This window comes from Artibeus jamaicensis, unplaced genomic scaffold (genome assembly GCF_021234435.1).
Source record: "Artibeus jamaicensis isolate MK-2021 breed Jamaican fruit bat unplaced genomic scaffold, CSHL_Jam_final contig_519, whole genome shotgun sequence".
In the NCBI taxonomy this organism is placed as follows: domain Eukaryota; kingdom Metazoa; phylum Chordata; class Mammalia; order Chiroptera; family Phyllostomidae; genus Artibeus; species Artibeus jamaicensis.
The window spans coordinates 25911773-25931422 of record NW_026521871.1 but is presented as its reverse complement, the minus strand read 5'-3'; the positions used below and the strand labels follow the sequence as shown (position 1 = coordinate 25931422).

The window sequence follows — 19650 nt, the reverse complement described above, 5'->3', positions numbered from 1 at the left end:
TGGTATATATGTCATTCCTGATTTTTCACAATTATTAGTAGTACTGCAGCAAACCTTTTTTTACATGCGATGTTGGGTATTTGCATCATTTTTCCTCTAGTATGTAGATTGTTGGTTGCAAGAAATGTGCATTTGAAATTTTGACAACTGTACCGTCAAGTTCTTCAAAATTTTTGTACCTAAAAAATATAATAGCCAAGTTAAAAGACAAATGACAAACTGGAAAATTTTGTAATTTATATCAAAGGGCAAAGTATTCTTACTATAGAAAGAGCTTGTAAAAAGTGAAAAAGAAAAGCCATATTTTATGAAAATGAACAAGTGGTCCACACATGAAAACAAATGCAAATGTCCCGTAAGTTTGGGAAACGATGCTCAATCTCATTGTAATAGAGACATACAAAGAAAAACTGCTTCAGAATACCATTTTTTAACTATCCAGTTGGCAAAAATCTAAAAGATCAACAACATAGTTTGTTGGCAAGACCATGAGGAAATAATCACTCATATTGAGAGTAGAAAGGGATAAAGAGCCTCTGGATGGGGATTTAGCAATATTTCACAACATTATATAAACCTTAAGCTTCAACTCAGTGTTCTTCTAACTTTAATGCAAAGGTACAGTAAAAGAAAGTTTAAATGTATTAATTGCGGCATTGTGTAGTACCATAAACAATGGTATTAAGATTGAAAACAACCCATCATCCATCTGTAAGGTCTGCTTGAGGAAACTGATACTTCTCTATTGATGAAGTACTGTGCAGTAGTTAGAAATAGTAGTTGTATTAGAAAAGAACCCTCAGACACTGCTGTGGAATGATCTTCATCATACACTGTTAAACTGAGAAAGCGAGGTCCAGACAGTATACATAATGTGTATGTACAGGAATGTACTCACAACTGTAATCCTACTTTTGCCCCACCCTGTACACTTATTTTGCTGCATCCCACAGGTTGGCTCTATAGTCTCTATTATTTTACTTTTAAGATTTTCAAAAGTCTGTTACTTATTGTTTTACTCATGAGTGTTTTGAAATTTCCAAAACATGCGAGGTTGTTTTTTGTTTAAAAGATTTTATTTATTTTTAGAGAGAAGGTAAGGGAGAGAGAGAAACATCAGTGTGTGGTTGTCACTCATGTGCGCCGCCCCACCACACATGGGGCCTGCAACCCAGGCATGTGCCCTGACTGGGAATGGAACTGGTGACTCTAAACTTCGTAGTTTGGTGTTCAATTCACTGAGCCACACCAGCCAGGGCCAAACATAGGAGGTTTTTAAAGAGCTATCTTTTTGGTGAGGTTGTCAGAGAATGTGGTTGTGTAATGTCAGAGTATGAAAGTTGTTGAGACTTTTTTTATGGCCTAACATTTGATAGATTTTTATATATGTCCATTTGTATTCTGTTGGGAAATAAAATTTTTATATGTTTATTGATCAAAGAGATGGTTCATAATGTAATTCTTTTCTAGCTTTGTTAATTTTTATTGTCTCCTTGATTTATTACTGAGATAAATATGTTAAAATTTGTCCCTCTGGGGCAGTCGATGTCCCTTTTTCTTTGTGGTTCTTCTAGCATTCTATTTTTAGCTATGTCAATAGATACATACAAAATTAGTTGTTATAGACATTGAATAAAACTTTTTTCATTTATGGTAAACTTATCATTAGCGATGGTTTTGCCTTAAAGTCTTTTGTGTGTGTGTTATTATTATAGCTACACCAGTTGTGTTTTGATTAGTATTTGCCTGGTATATTTTTCTCCATATTTTTACTTTTAACTATTCTGTACTTTTAGGTTTTTTAGATGTATCTCTTTTGAAAAGTGTATAGACTAAAACCTTATAAAAATAGTTTCTATGTCGTTACAGTGCTGAAGCTACTGAAAGATGGCAGAAGAAGTGGTGGTAGTAGCCAAATTTGATTATGTGGCCCAACAAGAACAAGAGCTGGACATTAAGAAGAATGAGAGATTATGGCTTCTGGATGATTCTAAGTCTTGGTGGCGAGTTAGAAATTCCATGAATAAAACGGGGTTTGTGCCTTCTAACTATGTGGAAAGGAAAAACAGTGCTCGGAAAGCATCTATTGTAAAAAACCTAAAGGATACCTTAGGTAAGTTACTTTTGTATTAAAACAGCAACAATACTTTCTTTTGAGCATATATTAGAGCTTGGTTCTTTGTACAGAATTTTAGCAACAGTGGGAAGAATTGACAAGAAAAGGCCAGGACTAGAACTTCAGCCAGACGAGGTAAGTTTGGCTCATAGCACGTGTTCATGTCAGGAGACCAGGGAACATCGTGCTAGTGGACAGTTTCTGTAAATCTAGCTCTGGTGGGACTGGTCAGAATTCAAAGTTCAAGCTGTTGTGGTGCTAAGGAACAGAATTGGACTGATTTATCAGGGGCTATGAGTGCCTGGTGGAGTTTAGACAAATTCTGCATCTAATTGAGAGGGATAAATGAGTAAGATGAAGAATTGCCTCCTTGAAATTAAGGCAGCTTATTTTGCTCAGCACATTGCCATATTTTAACATCTAATGGCTTACATTTTGAACTTCACTTTTAAAAACAAATCATTTTTTTCTTAAAGTTGACAAAAGAATTTTAAATTGTGGATCACTACTATAGCATTTATAAGGCTGATCTCTCTTCTATTTTGGTTTTCTTTTTTCCTCATTTGTTGTTACTCTAACTGTAAAATTTGTTTGTTTTTATGACACTCATTAGGGCCAGAAATAGTGGAATCTGCTCCACACTTGACTTGGCTGAGCTGATAGGAAGGAAATATGCCCAGATGATAAGTGGCCTTTTTTTTTTTTTTTTTTTTTAATTAAACTCTCCTGGCTTACAGGAAGGAATTGGGAGGGACAGAATTTCATTTTTATTTTTATTTTTTTGTATTTAGACAAGCATGCAAACATTCTATTACTTAATGGTTATTTGTATATAAATGGAAGAGAAAGTAAAATTTCTCCCTGTGAAGATAGCTTGGGAGTAGTGTAGTATGACTGACAAATATAAAATATTATTAATTAACTGCTTTATTTTCGTTTTTATTTCTTATTTAACACTATTGTATTCTAGACTAGAGTGTTCTTTCATTCATCAGCAATAGAAGACAAATATTTTTTACCACTGTAAAACAGCAAGAATTTATATTCTTGCTGTACAATTCAAAATAAGATAAAGTATTAGAATCTTGATTTCTGAGCTAAAAACATTCCTCATATTCTAAATGTAATTTAATACATGGAGTTATTCATCTAGCTCCATGATTTCTAGCTCTAGAAAAAATTCATCTGAATTTTTTATTATTATTATTTTAGATTTTATTTATTTATTTTTAGAGGGGAAGGGAAGGAGAGAGGGAGAGAAACATCAATGTATAGTTGCCTTTCGTATGTCCCTTTCTGGGAACTGGCCTGCAACCCAGTATGTGCCCTGACTGGGAATCGAACCACGATTGTATGGTTCGCAGGCCTGCGCTCAGTCCACTGAGCTACACCAGCCAGGGCTGAATTTTTATTTTGACATTTAATTGCTGTATGTGAGGTTACCTTTTTTTGAGATTTTAAGGTTTTGCAAATAAGACCATTATTATTAGTTTTAAAATGGAAGATGATTTAGAAAGCTTTTCCTTGAATAGCTAAAAATTACCAGAGTTAGAACTAGGAATACTCATTAATTTGTAATACTGGACATTTATTTAAAGCATGTGGATTAGAGGCATTGGGGATAATTAAGGAAACTTCTGTGAAGAAAGTATGCCTTATAGTGATGAAGGCACAGAAAGGACTAGGACCACATCTAAACAGACATTTTTGTTCTTTTTTAAAAGAATGCTGGTATCCTGGAAATAGAGCATATGTGAAAGTAATTAACAAAAGGTAGTGAAAAAAACTAATACCATGGAGCAAAGAGGAAAAATATCCCAGGTTTAGGCATTACTGCATACAAATTTTAAAGCCCAGTTAAATACACTCTTTATTCTTTGTTTTAAGTTAGTGATCTGTAGTTAGCCTGTATAGTGACGTAAATCCAGCTTTTGCATCATGCAGCCTTCTCTCGTCAGAATTTCTGAACTCCTTTTTGGTAACTTAAATGTCCCATGTAATTAATGGATTTGTTTTACAATGATTGTGCTGATGGAGTGACATTGTTTGAAAGTTAAGAAAAGAAAACAAAGGAAAAATGAATATGTGAATATATTTTCAGTTGTTGAAAATACATGACGTAAAGCTTCTTCTAAAATAAAAGTGAATAATAAGGTCACCTTTGTGGGCATCATGATATACTTGTTTTACAGGTTCTGTTACAGTTGGGGTGGGGGAGGGGGGATTTTGGAAAGAGAGGAGCCTCAGAAAATCTTCCTGTTGCCTGGTTGTGGGCCAAGTCACATGGATAGGGTGTGGGGAGTTTCAGTGTTGCAGAACATACCAGGAAGCTCACTGAGAATTATCCTGGACTATAACAAACTGACAAAAGAAAATATTCAAAATGGATTGGTTAAACGTCTTTAAAGATTTTTTCAGTAAGTTAATTTGTTTATTAAATCCATAGTTTTCTTGTAATTTTCAAATTAACATTTTCACTTTTGTAATTTAAAGGAAAGCTGTAGGAAGAGAACCTGCTGGGGTTTATGTGGTCTGGTGCTGTATGTTGTTTATAGAACATTAACTAAATAAATGATTGGTGATACATCAAATATTAGTAGTTTTGACTTGAATAGTAAAATAGTTTAAAATGTTTTAATATCACTGTTTAACAAATAGAAAAAGAATATAAATTGATTTCAATTTGATGCAGTTAGTTCTAATTCAGTAACTTTGAACTTAGACATTTAAAGTGAATTAAATATATTGTAAAGATGTTAAAAACACAAGGAAAAAGGATTGGGTGAGCAAGTTCCTTTATTCTCAACAAGATTTTAACATGATCCTAAACATTTGAATTAATCGTGGTATTGTTTTAGTAGTTTTTATTTAGATTTTAGAGGAACAGTGTAGACAGTAACATTTAATAAAAGCATTAGTAAAGGAAATATTTTGATTTAATCAAGGTAGGATTTCTAGAAATTGCTGTTTTGGTAAATGTGAAATTTGATAGTTTGAAATGAGTTCTGAGAGCAACTGCATGCAAAGAAAATGTAAACATTGAAAAAATAGTAAATTCTTTGGCTCATTTTTTGAGTTCAGGTCATAAAGTAAAACTAATACACACAAAACTAAAACAAGAGCCTGATCTTTTCTCTCTGTCGATGGCCTTTTTATGATCTTACAACAGTGAAGTTGATTTTAGTGTTAGGACATTTGCTTGATCTTTCTAGAAAAATGAACAGGAATTGTTGTAGATGTCTCTCATGTATAAAGAGTCTAAAGAGACAAAGAGTAACCTGTTGAAATTTCAGGGAAAGGAGCAAGCACTTTGTTGAAAAAGAATGTTGTAATTGTAATATTAAGACTCTTTATTTAATTAACTTGAGTATCCAAGTGAATCCTTCTGGAACATATGCCTTTTGTTTATGTTTTGGGCTGTTATAAAAATTTTTTGATCTGCTTCCTTGGTTAGTGATCCTTTTAAAGACTTTATTCATTAACTTATTTATTTGTTTACCAACAAACTTTTATTGAGAGCCTACTTCAAGCCAGGCAGAAATCATAGAATGAAAAACTAGCAGTCACAGAATTACATTCTGATGGGGAGGGTGATGGTGGTGGTTATTTATGAATAAATACAGAGGATTTCATATCTCAGTTTGGTCATAAGTGGTGTTGACTATAAATTAGCCAGAAAGAGTATAAAAAGAATATATTGTTTACATAGTAATTAAATATATACCATCAATATAATAATAAAATTATCATTCTCTCTATTGAGTCTTAGAAAGTTGATAGTTAATCCTAAAAAAATTTGTGGGCTCAGGGTCAAAATTTGAGATTTGCAACCAAAATATTCCTCTCCTCACTACCTTCAGCAAGTCAAATTTATATTTATATTGCTTTTCAGCTTGTCAGAGTAGAGACAGGCTATTCACCCACTTATTCTCTGCATGGACTGATAAAGTTGAGGAAATATTGCATGTTTCTTGTGTGGTAGCAAAAATACCCTTGACAACAAAAAGTGTACATATATTTTAGATTTAAAAAATTTCTCTTAATTTCATGTAGATAAAAATGAACAGATAGTATAAAAAATTAAATGAAAACCTGTAATAGAAACAACATCATATATTTGTATTTAGAATTCCTTAGTCTGCTTCCAGATACACCACTGTCATGTGGTCAAGGGTATGTGACTAAACTTTACCAATGATTCCTTGTTTGTAAATGAGAGAATTGGGCAAGACTGTGGCCCTGGAAAGTCCCTTTGAACTCTAGAAGTCTTGCAGTCCTGGCAAACAACTGATCAGTCTTACATATGCCATAGAAATCGGGGGGAAATGCATCAGGGAGAAACTGGTTTTGAAGAAGTACATAGAAGCATAACAGAATTACAAAAAGAAGAATACTTTCATTAGCCTCATTCTATTTATTGAACATATATTTACTTAGTGATGTAGCTGGAGGGACAATAACATGCTTAACATAAAGAACTAATTCGAGACGAGAAGGATGACAGATATATTGGGTTTAGAAATATATTTGAAAGCTAACCCAGCTGGTGTGGCTAAAGTGAATTGAGTGCCAGAGAGTTGCAGGGTTTGATTCCCGTCTAGGGTACATGCCTTAGGTTGCAAGCCAGATCCCCAGTTGGGGGTGCATAAGAGGCAAACACAGATTGATGTTTCTCTCCCTCTCTTTCTCTCTTCCTCCCCTTCTTTCTAAAAATAAATAAATTCCTTTTTTTAAAAAAGGAAAGCTAAAAACTTCAATAGAAATAAATGAAATGAGTAGGAACAGACAGTAACATAAAATTGCATAGCAAGTTTTTAAAAGAAATTGAAAAGGTTGCTGAGAATCTTGCTTGGCAGTAGTTTACATGAGTAAAAGACTAGTAAGAGCTGTTGTGATAGTGTAGGTGCTAAAAGATTTCAACACAGTTAATAATGGCATTGATTCAGATTTATGAGGTACTCAGGTGAAGGGTTGCAATAGCTTCTTTATTTGGCCAGATGCAATGTGTATCTGGCCAAATAAAATACAATTTAGTTTGTCTACTTTGGATAGACATACTTTCTTTGGTATTGAGAAACTGAGGTGCTTCCAAATCCTGGCATCACGTATATCAAGGATTTGAAAATCAGAGTACATAAAGGAACAGTAATGGGTACAAAGATTTATCTTAGGAAGAGGACAACTATCATGTGAAGAAGGAATGTCCACAGTGCTTAACCAAATTCATAAAATCTTCTGAGGAGTTAACAATATATCTATTGTTTCGGTCAAGTGACAGTACTGTAGAAAGAGAGAAGTTAGAGCAGCGGTTAGGAGTAAGGGAAAGTTGGAAGGTGTACTAACACTTCTGGGCTTTTTTAAACAAAGCTAACAATAAATAAAAACAAGTGCTTCAGACTTGTGTACATCCTTAGTGTTTAGGCCTGAGCAGTTCCCTCCACCTGGTCATGTACAGGAATATGATGTTACAGTAAAGGTTTAAGTATTTTTTTAAATGTACATGCCAGCACTAGAGGTAGAAAAGTAGTAACTACCATTGCTTATAAACTATTGTTTTCTTTTTTCCCCTCCAGTACACCTTTAAGTACTTTTCTTCCCATTTTTCTCTCCTCTTTATTCCTCTCCACCCTGCACCTCCTCCCAACAGCTCCCCCGTTTTATTCATGTCCATGGGCTGTACATGTAAGTTCTTTGACTTCTCCATTTCCCATACTGTTCTTAACCTACCCCTGTCTATTTTGTATGTATCATTTATGTTTCTTATTCCCTGCACCTTTTCCCCCATTCTCCTCTCATCCCCTCCCTGCTGATAACACTACTCATGATCTCCATTTCCCTGATTCTGTTCCTGTTCTAATTGTTTGCTTAGTTTTTATTTTTTAGGTTCTGTTGTTGACAGTTGTGAGTTTGTTTTCATTTTACTGTTCATAGTTTTTGATCTTCTTCTTAGATAAGTCCCTTTAACATTTCATATGATAAGGGCTTGGTGGTGATGAATTTCTTTAACTGCCCCTTATCTGGGAAGCTCCTTATCTGCCCTTCTATTCTAAATAATAGCTTTGCTGGATAGAGTAATCTTGGATGTAGGTCCTTGCCTTTCATGACTTCAAATACTTCTTTAAAGCCCCTTCTTGCCTGTAAGGTCTCTTTTGAAAAATCAGCTGAGTCACATGGGAACTCCTTGGTAGGTAACTGTCTCCTTTCCTCTTGCTGCTTTTAAGATTCTCTCCTCTAAACAACAAAACAAACAAGCAAACAGAATAAAAACAAAGACACTGAAATAGAGAACAAGTGGGCAGCGACCAGAGGGGAGAGGGAAGGGAATTTAAGGGGAAAAATGGGGAGGGATTTTGAAGAACAAGTATGAAAGACACAGGAATGAGGACTGGGGTGGGGGAGGAAATGGGAGGGAGGTGGGGAGATGGGGCAGGGGGGGCTGGGATGGGAGAAATAGACAAAAAACTGTACTTGAAAAATAACTAAATAAAATTTTAAAAAAAAGATTCTCTCCTTCTCTTTAATCTTGGGTAGGGTAATGATGATGTGCCTTGGTGTGTGCTTCCTTGAGTCCAACTTCTTTGGGACTCTCTGAGCTTCCTGGACTTTCTGAAAGTATTTCCTTTGCCAGATTGGAGAAGTTCTCCTTCATTATTTGTTCAAATAAGTTTTCAATTTCTTGGTCTTCCTCTTTTCCTTCTGGCATCCTTATAATTCAGATGCTGGAATGTTTAAAGATATCCTGGAGGTTCCTAAGCCTCTCATTTTTTAAAAATTCTTGTTTCTTCATTCTATTCTGGTTGAATGTTTCTTTCTTCCTTCTCAGTGAAATCATTGATTTGAGTCCTGGTTTCCTTCCCTTCACAGTTGGTTCCCTATATATTTTCCTTTATTTCACTTTTCAAAGCCTTCGTTTTTTTCCCCTCTATTTTGCCACCATACTCAACCATTTCTGTGAATATTCTGATTACCAGTGCGCTGAACTCTGCATCCGACAGGTTGGCCATCTCTTCAGTGCTTAGTTCTGTTTTGGAGTTTTGATCTGTTCTTTCATTTGGGATATATATATATATATTTTTTTTTTGTCTCATTGCATCTGTTATGTTGTAAGGGGCAGAGCCTTAGGTATTAGAGAGGGAACAGTGCTGCTTGTGTGGCTCTCAGCCAGCTTAAGGTCACTTCCTCCCTTACCACAAGCAGATTGGGCCCTCCTGGTGCTGATTTCCAGGTGGGTGGATTTGTGTAGTTTGAGGACCCTGTGGATCTCTTCAGTGAACTCGCCTTTGAGGCTAGGAGTTTCTCCCACTGCTGCAATTCTCAAAGATTTTTACAGCCAGAGGTTTGGAGGCTTTAGTTTCCCACACTGGAACCCTGGGTTGTGCTGTCTGCCTCGTCCCCATTTGTTCCTCTCCTTGTATCTGCATGTAAATGTGGGACTGCCTGCCTCAGCATCGCCCACCTGTTTCTCCAGTCCTTTGCCTTCCTGCAGGTGGGTCCTTTCCACCCTGGTTGCCCCATCTCCATCCCTCCTACTGGTCTGGATGAATGTTTCATCTTTAATTCCTTGGTTGTTGGACTTCCATACAGTTTGATGTTCTGGCAGTTCTGGTTGGTTTTTGTTTTTAAATTTGTCATTCTTTTGGCTTTGTGTGAGGAGACAAAGTGAATCTACCTACGCTTCCATCCTAAACTTAAAAATTCTTTACAAAAATTTTGTAAGGTGGGTTCTTAATACATGCCATCATTACACAAACAAGGAGACTGTAGCTTAAAGAAGATTCAGTTAATGGATCAAGATAAAATGAGCCAATAAATAGCAGGATGAAAATTTAAACTCTTTTGCACCCATTATGACTAGAGTAGAGAAAGGTTAGGGTCAGATAAGCAAAGGATTAGAAAGAGTAAATGCAAAAGGAACTAAATAAGATAAGGAGGATTGTGGTGAACTAACTGTGAAGTTGGGAAGGATTTAGAATAAAGTACCTGAGGGACTCTGGAAGTATAGTGATCCAGTAGTTGCTGATTATAAGATGATTTAGAAATTAAGAGGTGCTGATACTTTATGTTTGTATATTTTTCTGAAGTACTTTCGTATCTACTCTCATTGCTAGATGATTGGGAAGACTGTTTTGTAGCAATGGAAGCAAAGGGCATTAAACAGGCCCTTCTAAGGAATTGTAAAAGTAGGATAAAAAAAGCAAGTTATAGATTATGCATGCATTTGTCTGTCGTTCACATGATAAATGGTAACAGAACACTTAATAGGGTCTGCACTGGGAATAGATAGGTGATTTAAAACATGGTGTTTGATCTCAAGGAAGAAAATAGTGGTATACAGAGTGTTGAGCATTATAGTAAAAATATTACAAAAAATAGTAGTAGAATAGAGGAGGAATACATTAACTCTGTTTTGGGGAGAGATTGGGAAATCTTTGGTGAGAAAATACCATGACTGAGTCTTGAAGAATGAGTATAGTGTTTTAAGGCAAAAAAGCATCAGGCGCAAAGGCTCATATCCTTGAAATAGAATGAGTTTTTTTTGGCGGGGGGGGGGGGGGGGGGAGGGTAACTGAAGTGCTTGTATGGCTGTCGCGTTAGTTGAACAGTTTTAAGGCCGAAGACACGCTCACAAAGAGATCATAGGCTTTTTATTGCACAGAAAATGAAAATTCTAAGTTTATGTTCTTTCCCTGAAATATTTCTTGTCTCCAGGATTAAAGTAGATTGTTTTTGGTATTTTCCCACTTGAGACTTTAATTGTTGGGCCTATCCAAAACTACTTCATTCTTTTTCTGGCAATGTATAATTAGTCTTAGAGATTATCTTAATCAGATTTTTTTAAGTGGGCACACAATGCAATTTACAGATCATGCAATTTTACAGATCACTTACAGATCACCTTTGGCTCTTGAGCAATAGCATCATGTGATTGCAGCTGTATTTTACAAGAAGATTAGACTGGATGGGTGGAAGCAGGACAGAATGGATTAGTAAGACACTAGTTTAGAGGGTGGTGAAGGCTCAAGTACAACATAAGAGGCCTGTACTAGCTAGCATATGAATAGTAAAAATGCAAAGTGTTGGCAGAAAAGACCTGATAAGGCAGAAAGGATCTTAAGGATTGGATGTGGGAATCTTTTTTTTTTTTCTTTTTAAATTACAGAGATGTACAGAATTACCAGGAGTAATAATCACAACCCTGTGATTAGACATTAATATAACTTACAAAAGTGATCACCCCCCAAATCTACTATCCATGTTACACCATACATAGTTATTACAATATTACTGGCTATGTTCTCTGTGCTCTAGTTTACACCTCTAACTATTCTATAAATACAAATTGGTACTTCTAAATTCCTTCACATTTTTCACCCATTCCTTCCCCCCCCTCGCAACCTTTCTCCCATCTATATGGCAACCATCAAAATGTTTTCTGTATCTATGAGCCTGTGTCTGTTTTGCTTATTTATTTTGTTTTTTAGAATTCAATGTGGGAATCTTTTAAGAAAAGATTTTTATGAGGTAAAATTTGTATAACAAAATTAACCATTCAAAGGTATACAGTTTAATGGTGTTTAGTACATTAACAGTTATGTGTGACCATCACATCTGTCTAATTGCAAACCATTTTCATTACTCCAAAAATAAACTAATAGATAGTCATTCCCTATTATCCCTTTTCTTAAGCCTTTAGCAACCACTAATCTGTTTTTTGTCAATATGGATTTAGATATCTTGTCTGTTTCATATAAATGCGACCTCTGTATGGTATGTGGCCTTTTGTGTCTTTTTCTTTAACTTAACATACTGTTTTTGAGGTGCATTCATGCTGTAGCATGCTGAGGTGCATTCACTACTTCATCTCTCTTATGGTTGAAAATGTTGCATTATGTGAATGCTACTTTGTTTATCCATTCACTTGTTGATGGACATTTAGGTTGTTTTTACTTTTTGGTCATTGTGAATAGTGAAAGTGTGAAGACTAGTGTACAAATATTTGTTTGAATACCTTTTTTGGTTATTTTGGATATATACCTGGAATGGAGTTACTGTATCATACGGTAATTCTGTATTTAACATCTTGAGGAACCATTGAACTGTTTTCCACAGCAATAGTACCATTTCACATATTGACCAGCAGTGTAAGAGGAGTTCCAGTTTCTCTGTATCTTCAGCAACACTTGCTTTTTCCTTTTCTTTGGTTTGCTTTGATTTGGTTTTATTATTGCCATCCAGTAGATATGAAGTGGTGTCTCAGTATGGTTTTGATTTGTATTTTCCTAATGCCTAATGGTGTTGAGCATCTTTTCATGTGCTTTTGAGGCATTTATTATATTCATTGAACAAATTTTTATTTCAAGTCCTTTGCCTATTTTTTGAAATAGGATGTTTTTCTTTATAATCCTTACCAGAATTTGATTTACAAATGTTTTATTTTTTTATTTTAATGAAGTAAAATTTATCTTTTTTTGTTTGTGGTTTTGGTGTAAAATCTTAATAATTCATTGCTGTATCCAAATACATGAAGGCTTTACCCTATGTTTTCTCCTAAGAGTTTTAAAGTTTTAACTGTTATATTTATGTCATTGATCCGTTTTGAGTTAAATTTTGTATGTGTGGTGAAATAGTCCAACTTCATTTTTTTGCATGTGGGTATCCAGTTGTCCCAGCACTATTTGTTGATGAGACTATTGTATTTCCGATTAAATGGCATTTGCCTCTTTGATGAAGTAGTGATACATGCTACAGCATGAATGCACCTCAAAAGAAAGTCAGTTGACCATATATGTATTTCAGGGCTCAATTCTATTCCCTTGGTCTGTATGTCTATCCTTTTATGCTAGTACCACACTGATTTGATTACTATGGCTTTGTATTAAGTTTTAAAATTGAGAAGTGTGGGTCCTCCGACTTCATTTTTATTGTTTAAGATTGTTTTGGCTATTTTGGGTCCCTTGCAATTCCATATACATTTTAGGATCACCTTCTTTGATTTCTGCAAAAAGGGGGTGTTGGAACTTTAAGGATTGTATTGAATGTGTGAGACCACTTTGGATAGTGCTGCCATCTAAAAATATCTTTATAAGCATAGAATGTCTTTCCATTTATTTATGTTTTTAATTTCTTTTAGCAATTTTTCGTAGTGTTCAATGTACAAGTCTTATACCTCTGTGATTACATTTATTCCTGCATGTTTTATTCTTCTTAGTGCTATTATAAGTGGAATTGTTTTTTTAATTTCCTCTCAGCTTGTTCACCACTAGAGTATAAAAGTACAACTGATTCTTGTGTGTTGATGTTGAATCTTGCAATTTAGCTAAATTCATTTATTAGTTTGAATTTCTTGTGGATTCTTCAGGATTTTCTGTGTATAAAATCATGTCATCTGTGAATGAGGATTATTTTACTTCTTTCTTTTCTGCTTGGATATCTTTTATTTCTTTTTCTTCCCTGATTGCTCTGGCTGTCATGTCCAGTACATTGTTCAGTAGAAGTGGTGAAAGAGGGTAACCATGTTCTGTTCCTAGTCTTAGGGGCAAAGTTTTCAGTTTTTTCACTGTAGAATGTAAACAGTGATTTTTCATAAATGCCCTTTAAGAAAATTTTTTTCAATTCCTAATTTGGTCACTCTTTTTATCATAAAAAGGTGTTAGATTTTTATCCAGTGTTTTTTCTGTATCAATTGAGATAATTTGGGGGGGTTTATTCCTCTTTATTCTGTTAATGTAACATTGATTTTCATGTGTTGAACCTCCCTTACTTTCTCTGGACAAATCTCACTTGGTCATGATGTACAATTCTTTGAATATGCTGCTAGTATATTCAGTTTGCCAGTATAGATAATCCTTACTTTTTGTAGACTCCATATTTGTGAATTTGACTACTTGATAAAATTTATTTGTAAGCCCCAAATTGATACTCGATATGCTTTAGGGGACATGTGCAGAGTGACAAAAATTTTGAGTTGCCTAATGTACGTGTTGCCAGCTGAGGTTAAAAAAGATTATACTCTGCCTTCTTGTTTCAGCTTTTATACTATAAATTGGTGTCCTTTTCACAGTTTGCTTATTTAGTGCTGTGTTTCTGCATTTTTGTCCTTTTGGGAGTGATTTTGCTGTTTAAAATGGCTCCAAGTTTAGTGCTGAAGTGTTTTCTAGTGTTATTAGCATAAAAAAAACAAAACAGGGACTTCCAGCCAAGATGGAGGTGTAGATAGACACACTATGCCTCCTCACACAACCAAAAGAAGGACAACAACAAATTTTAAAACAAAAAAACAACCAGAACTGACAGAAAAATTGTACTCTGTGGAAGTCCGACAACCAAGGAGTTAAAGAAGAAACATTTATCCAGACCAGTAGGAAGAAGGGCAGAAATGGGCAGCTGGGTGAAGAGGACTTTTAAGGCAGTACAGCAGCTGAAGGACCAGGGTGGGCAAGCCGGCAGCTTGTGGACAAGGGCAGTTGCACATTTCTGTGGAGATAAACTGGGAAGAACAAATGGAGAGTGAGACAGACCATGCAACCCAGGTTTCCAGCACAGGGAAATGAAGCCTCAAACCTCTGATTGAAAACACCTATGGGAGTTGAGGTGGCAGTGGGAGAGACTCCCAGCTTCACAGGAGAGTTCGTTGGAGAGACCGATAGGGTCCTAGAATGTATACAAACCCCACCCACCTGGGAATCAGCACCAGAGGGGCCCAGTTTGCTTGTGGGTAGCAGGGGAAGTGACTGAAAACCTCTAGATTGCAGAGCAAGCGACACTGTTCCCTCTCAGACCCCTGCTCCACATACAGAGTCACAACACAGGGATGTGGTGGGTTGCCCTGCCCTGGTGAACACCTAAGACTCCACCCCTTACAACATAACAGGCTCACCAAGACAAAAACAAAAATGGCCCAAATTAAAGAACAGTTCAGTGACAAAGAAACAGCCAACCTATTAAATACACAGCTCAAAACACTGGTTTTCATGACGCTCCAGGAACTCACTGGGTACTTCAATAGCATAAAAAAGACCCAGGCAACAGTGAAGTTCATTATGTGAAATAAAGAAAAATATACAGGGAACCAACAGTGATGGGAAGGAAACCAGGACTCAAATCAATAGTTTGGAGCAGAAGGAAGAAAAAAACATTCTACCAGAACAGAATGAAGAAACAAGATTTTTTTTAAATGAGAGGCTTAGGAACCTCCAGGACATCTTTAAATGTTCCAGCATCCAAATTATAGGGGTGCCAGAAGGAAAAGAGGAAAACCAAGAAATTGAAAACTTATTTGAACAAATAATGAAGGAGAACTTTCCCATTCTGGCAAAGGAAATAGACTTTCAGGAAGTCCAGGAAGCTCAGAGTCCCAAAGAAGTTGGACCCAAGAAAGCACACACCAATGCACATCACCATTACATTACCCAAGATTAAAGAGAAGGAGAGAATCTTAAAAGCAGCAAGAGGAAAGGAGACAGTTACCCACCAAGGAGTTCTCCCATGTAACTCAGCTGATTTTTCAAAAGAGACCTTACAGGCAAGAAGGGGCTTTAAAGTATTTGAAGTCATAAAAGGCAAGGACCTACATCCAAGATTACTCTATCCAGCAAAGCTATTATTTAGAATAGAAGGGCAGATAAGGAGCTTCCCAGATAAGGGGCAGTTAAAAGAATTCATCATCACCAGCCCTTTTTATATGAAATGTTAAAGGGACCTATCTAAGAAAAAGATGAAAAACATGAACAGTGAAAGTACAACAAACACAGCTATTAACAACTGAACTTAAAAAAAAAAAGATAAACTAAGCAAACAGCTAAAACAGGAACAGAATCACAGAAATGGAAATCACATGGAGGATTATCAGTGGGGGAGTGGTAGAGGAGAAAAGGGGGGAAAGGTACAGAGAAAAAGTAGCATAAAATATAGATAGAAAATAGACAGGGGTAGTTAAGAACAGTTTAGGAAATGGAGAAGCCAAAGAACTTACATGTATAACCCATGGACATGAACTAAAGGGGGCGGGAGGATGCAGGTAGGAGGGGGGTGCTGGATGAAGAGGAATAAAGCAGGAGAAATGAGACAACTGTAAAAGCATAATCATAAAAATTATTTTAAAAGAACAACTCATTTGCCTTATGAAAAGAATACATATTAGGTAAGCTTCATTCAGGCATGAGTTCAATGTTAATGGATTAACAGTTTATATTATAGTATCTTCAAAAAGAAACACACATAAAAAGTTTTTATGATTGTTTAATAAAAATGTTGTGAACAGAGGCTTATAGGACCTAACCCTATATCTTTCCTAGGAGTAATGGTTCAGTATTTCTATATTCACTTATGCATGATGACTTTATAGAACATGACTACCATGAATAACAAGAATCTACTATTTGGTTGAGGATTTTTACATCCATATTTATATTTATGAGAGATATTGGTCCATAGTTGTGATGTCTTCAGGGTGTCTTGTGATGTCTGGCTTTCTATTAGGGTAATGCTGGCCTCATAGGACAAGTTAGGAGATGTTTCCTCATTTTTTTCGTAAAAGTTGGAGAAGGAAATATTTGGTAGAATTCATAAGTTGAGTTATTTGGTCTTGGACTTTTCCTCGTTGAGAAGTTTTTGATTACTGATTCAATCTTTTACTTGTTGCAAATTTTCTGTTTCTTCTCGAGTCAGTTTTGGTAGTTTATGTGTTTCTAGCAGTTTGTTCTGTGATCTAATTTACTGTCTTGTAGTTATTTATAGGTCTTATTCTTTTATTTCCATAAGGACTTTGGTAATGTCTCCATTTCTGATTTGACTAATTTGAGGTTTTTTTTTTTCTTGGTCAGTCTAGCTAAAAATTTGTAAATTACTGATACTTTCAAGACCATCTTTTGGTTTGATTTTTTTGGTTTGTTATATTTTTTGTGTTTATCTCTGCTCTAATAATCGTGGGTTTTTGTGGGGGTTTTTTGAAGATTTTATTTATTTTCAGAGAGAGGGAGAGAAACATCAATGTACGATTGGTTGCCTATCACGCCCCCACTACTGGGAACCTGGCCCACAACCCAGGCAGGGCTCTGACTGGGAATTGAGCCTGGGACCCTTTGATTTGTAAGTTGGCACTCAGTCCACTGAGCCACACCAGTCAGGGCTGCTCTAATCTTTACCATTTCCTTCCTTCTGCTACCTTCCTTTCTGTTCACTTGATCTTTTTCTAGTTCTTCAAGGCATGAAGTTAGATTATTGATTTCAGATTGATTTTCTTTTTTAATGGAGGCTTTTAGAGTTATAAATTTCCCTCTGAGTCCTGCTTTGCTGCAGCCTATAGGTTTTGGTGTGTTATGTTTTCATTTTAATTTATCTCAAAGTATTTGTAATCTCAGTTGTATTTCTTCTTTGACCTATCAGTTGTTTAAGTGTGTTCATTTCCATATACAGGGGGCAGGGGCAAAAAAAACGGAGTTTTTTATAAAAAATTGTGTATTTATTCATACATGTTTAAACTTCATTTACCTTCAAAGTATTCTCCATTTGATGCAGTACGTCTATCGAGACATTTTTCCACTGCTCATATTAGTTTTTGAACTTAATGATTTTGATGCCTGTTAGTTGCTTCTGCTGATTTTGTTTCACCTATTCCACATCAACAAAACATTTCCCTTTGAGGATTTTTTTATCCAAGAAATAAAAAAAAGTCTCTTGAGGCAAGATCATGTGAATAGGGAGGTTAGGGCATGGGGATCATGCTATCTTTAGTCAAAAACTGCTGAATACTCAGTGCAGTGTGGGCAGGTACACTCGTAAATCACTCATCATGAAATGGGCAAATGCACTGAAAGAGCCTACAAAAAAAATTAACTGAATCCGTGCCCAGCCTCTCACAACCATGCCAGCTGGTACACTGATGCAGATAGGTTCCTAGAACACTAACCTAGCAGGGGAAGCCTATACTACAAGGGACCCACCCTCCAGAAGATAAATCTGGTTTTTGGAGGGGTTCTCCCTTGTATTTGTGAATTTTTAAAAATTTATTTATTGTTCAAGTACAGTTTTCTGTTTTTGACTCCCAACCCACCCCCCTAGTGCTCCCCACCTCCCTCCCATTTCCACCCCCCTTAGTTGTTGTCCATGTGTCCTTTATACTAGTTCCTGTAAATACTTCCCTTTTTTCCCCTGAAATTCCCTCCCCTCTCCCCTCTGGTCACTTTCCCACTGTTCTCTATTTCAGTGTATTTGTTTTTATTTTGCTTGCTTTGTTTGCTTGCTTGTTTGTTTTGTTGTTTAGCTTCCTGTTAAAGGTGAGATCATATGGTATTTGTCTTTCAATACCTGGCTTACTTCACTCAGCATAGTACTTTCCAGTTCCATCCATGCTGTTGCAAAGGGTAGGAGCTCCTTATTTCTTTCTGCTGCATAGAATTATATTTGTGAATTTTTAAATGTTCCTTTCTGTTACTGATTTCTATTTTCATTTCATGTGGTTAGAGATTTTATGTGATTTCAGTCTCATTAAATTTATTGGGGCTAACAAATATTTTGTCTTGGAGAGTGTTTCATGTACACTGGAGAAAATGTGTATTCTGCTATTGTATACTGTATATATCTGTTATATACCATATGTATATAATACACACTTATAACATTCTGTTTATCTAGGAGTGTCTTAATTTATCCTTTAGTTTTAAAGGACAATTTTGATGGACATAGAATTTTTGATTGATAGGGTTTTTTTCCACATTCTACCTGTCCTGTAGGGTTTATTGTTGCTTCTTATTGTGTGTTGTTATTGTTTGCTTTTTAAATAACTTTTCTAAACTATTTTTGTCATGCCTATTCTTTGTCATGTGTGGCTACTGAAGTCTGTTCTGTTTCCTTATTGTGATCAGCTAGTGTTTTGACAATGTCCTTAAACACCTGGAACCAGAAGAGAAGGAAAAAAAATATCCTTTCAACAGTTAGCCAGGCCATTTGTAACTCTTCCTTAGTCTTCACTTACTGCTTCTGCAGACCATGAAGGTCAACCAAAGGTTAAGAGCTTAGGGTCTTCTCAGGCCTTTCCTGAACATGTGCCCAGCCTCAACTATGTCTGTGGCAATCCTGATTCTCTGGTTTACACAGGATTTTTTAAAAGCCCAGCTCTGGTTGGTGTGGCTCAGTGGATTGAGTGCCAGCCTGCAAACCAAAGGGTCACAGGTTCTTTTCCCAGTCAGGGCACATGCCTGGGTTGCAGGCCAGGTCCCCAGTTGAGGGCATAAGAGAGGCAACCACACATTGACGTTTGTCTCCCTCTTTTCTTCCCTTTGCCTCTCTCTAGAAATAAGTAAATAAAAGTTCTTATTACCCAAATATAGCCTTGCCTATACTGTTTCTTCCTAGGGTTTTCAGTGTTTGTTCCTTGTCCCAATTCTTATTCCTTGCCCCAGGCTGCTGTATCAATTAAATGATTTCAGCCAAGATGCTCTAACCTTGGAATGCTCCAAAGTCCGGTTAACCAAGGCAAGCTATTGTGCTGGTCCTTTAGGTAGCTGAGATAGGTTGAAATCCACAAGTTACAGTTG

At 36.0% G+C, this 19650-nt stretch overlaps 1 protein-coding gene across 4 annotated transcripts in view; it reads left to right on the top strand.

Moving 5' to 3' along the window:
- Window positions 1–19650, top strand: part of NCK1 (NCK adaptor protein 1) — an 85150-nt gene that overhangs the window by 60362 nt on the left and 5138 nt on the right. For 3 of the 4 annotated variants that reach the window (XM_053669224.1, XM_053669223.1, XM_053669225.1), the window contains one exon: window positions 1870–2113. In XM_053669224.1, coding sequence (XP_053525199.1) covers window positions 1888–2113 — 226 coding nt within the window. In that variant the 5' untranslated portion in view covers window positions 1870–1887. Of the gene's footprint in view, window positions 1–1869; window positions 2114–4438; window positions 4534–19650 lie in introns of those variants that run through there. The other variant, XM_053669226.1, reaches the window with a different exon arrangement.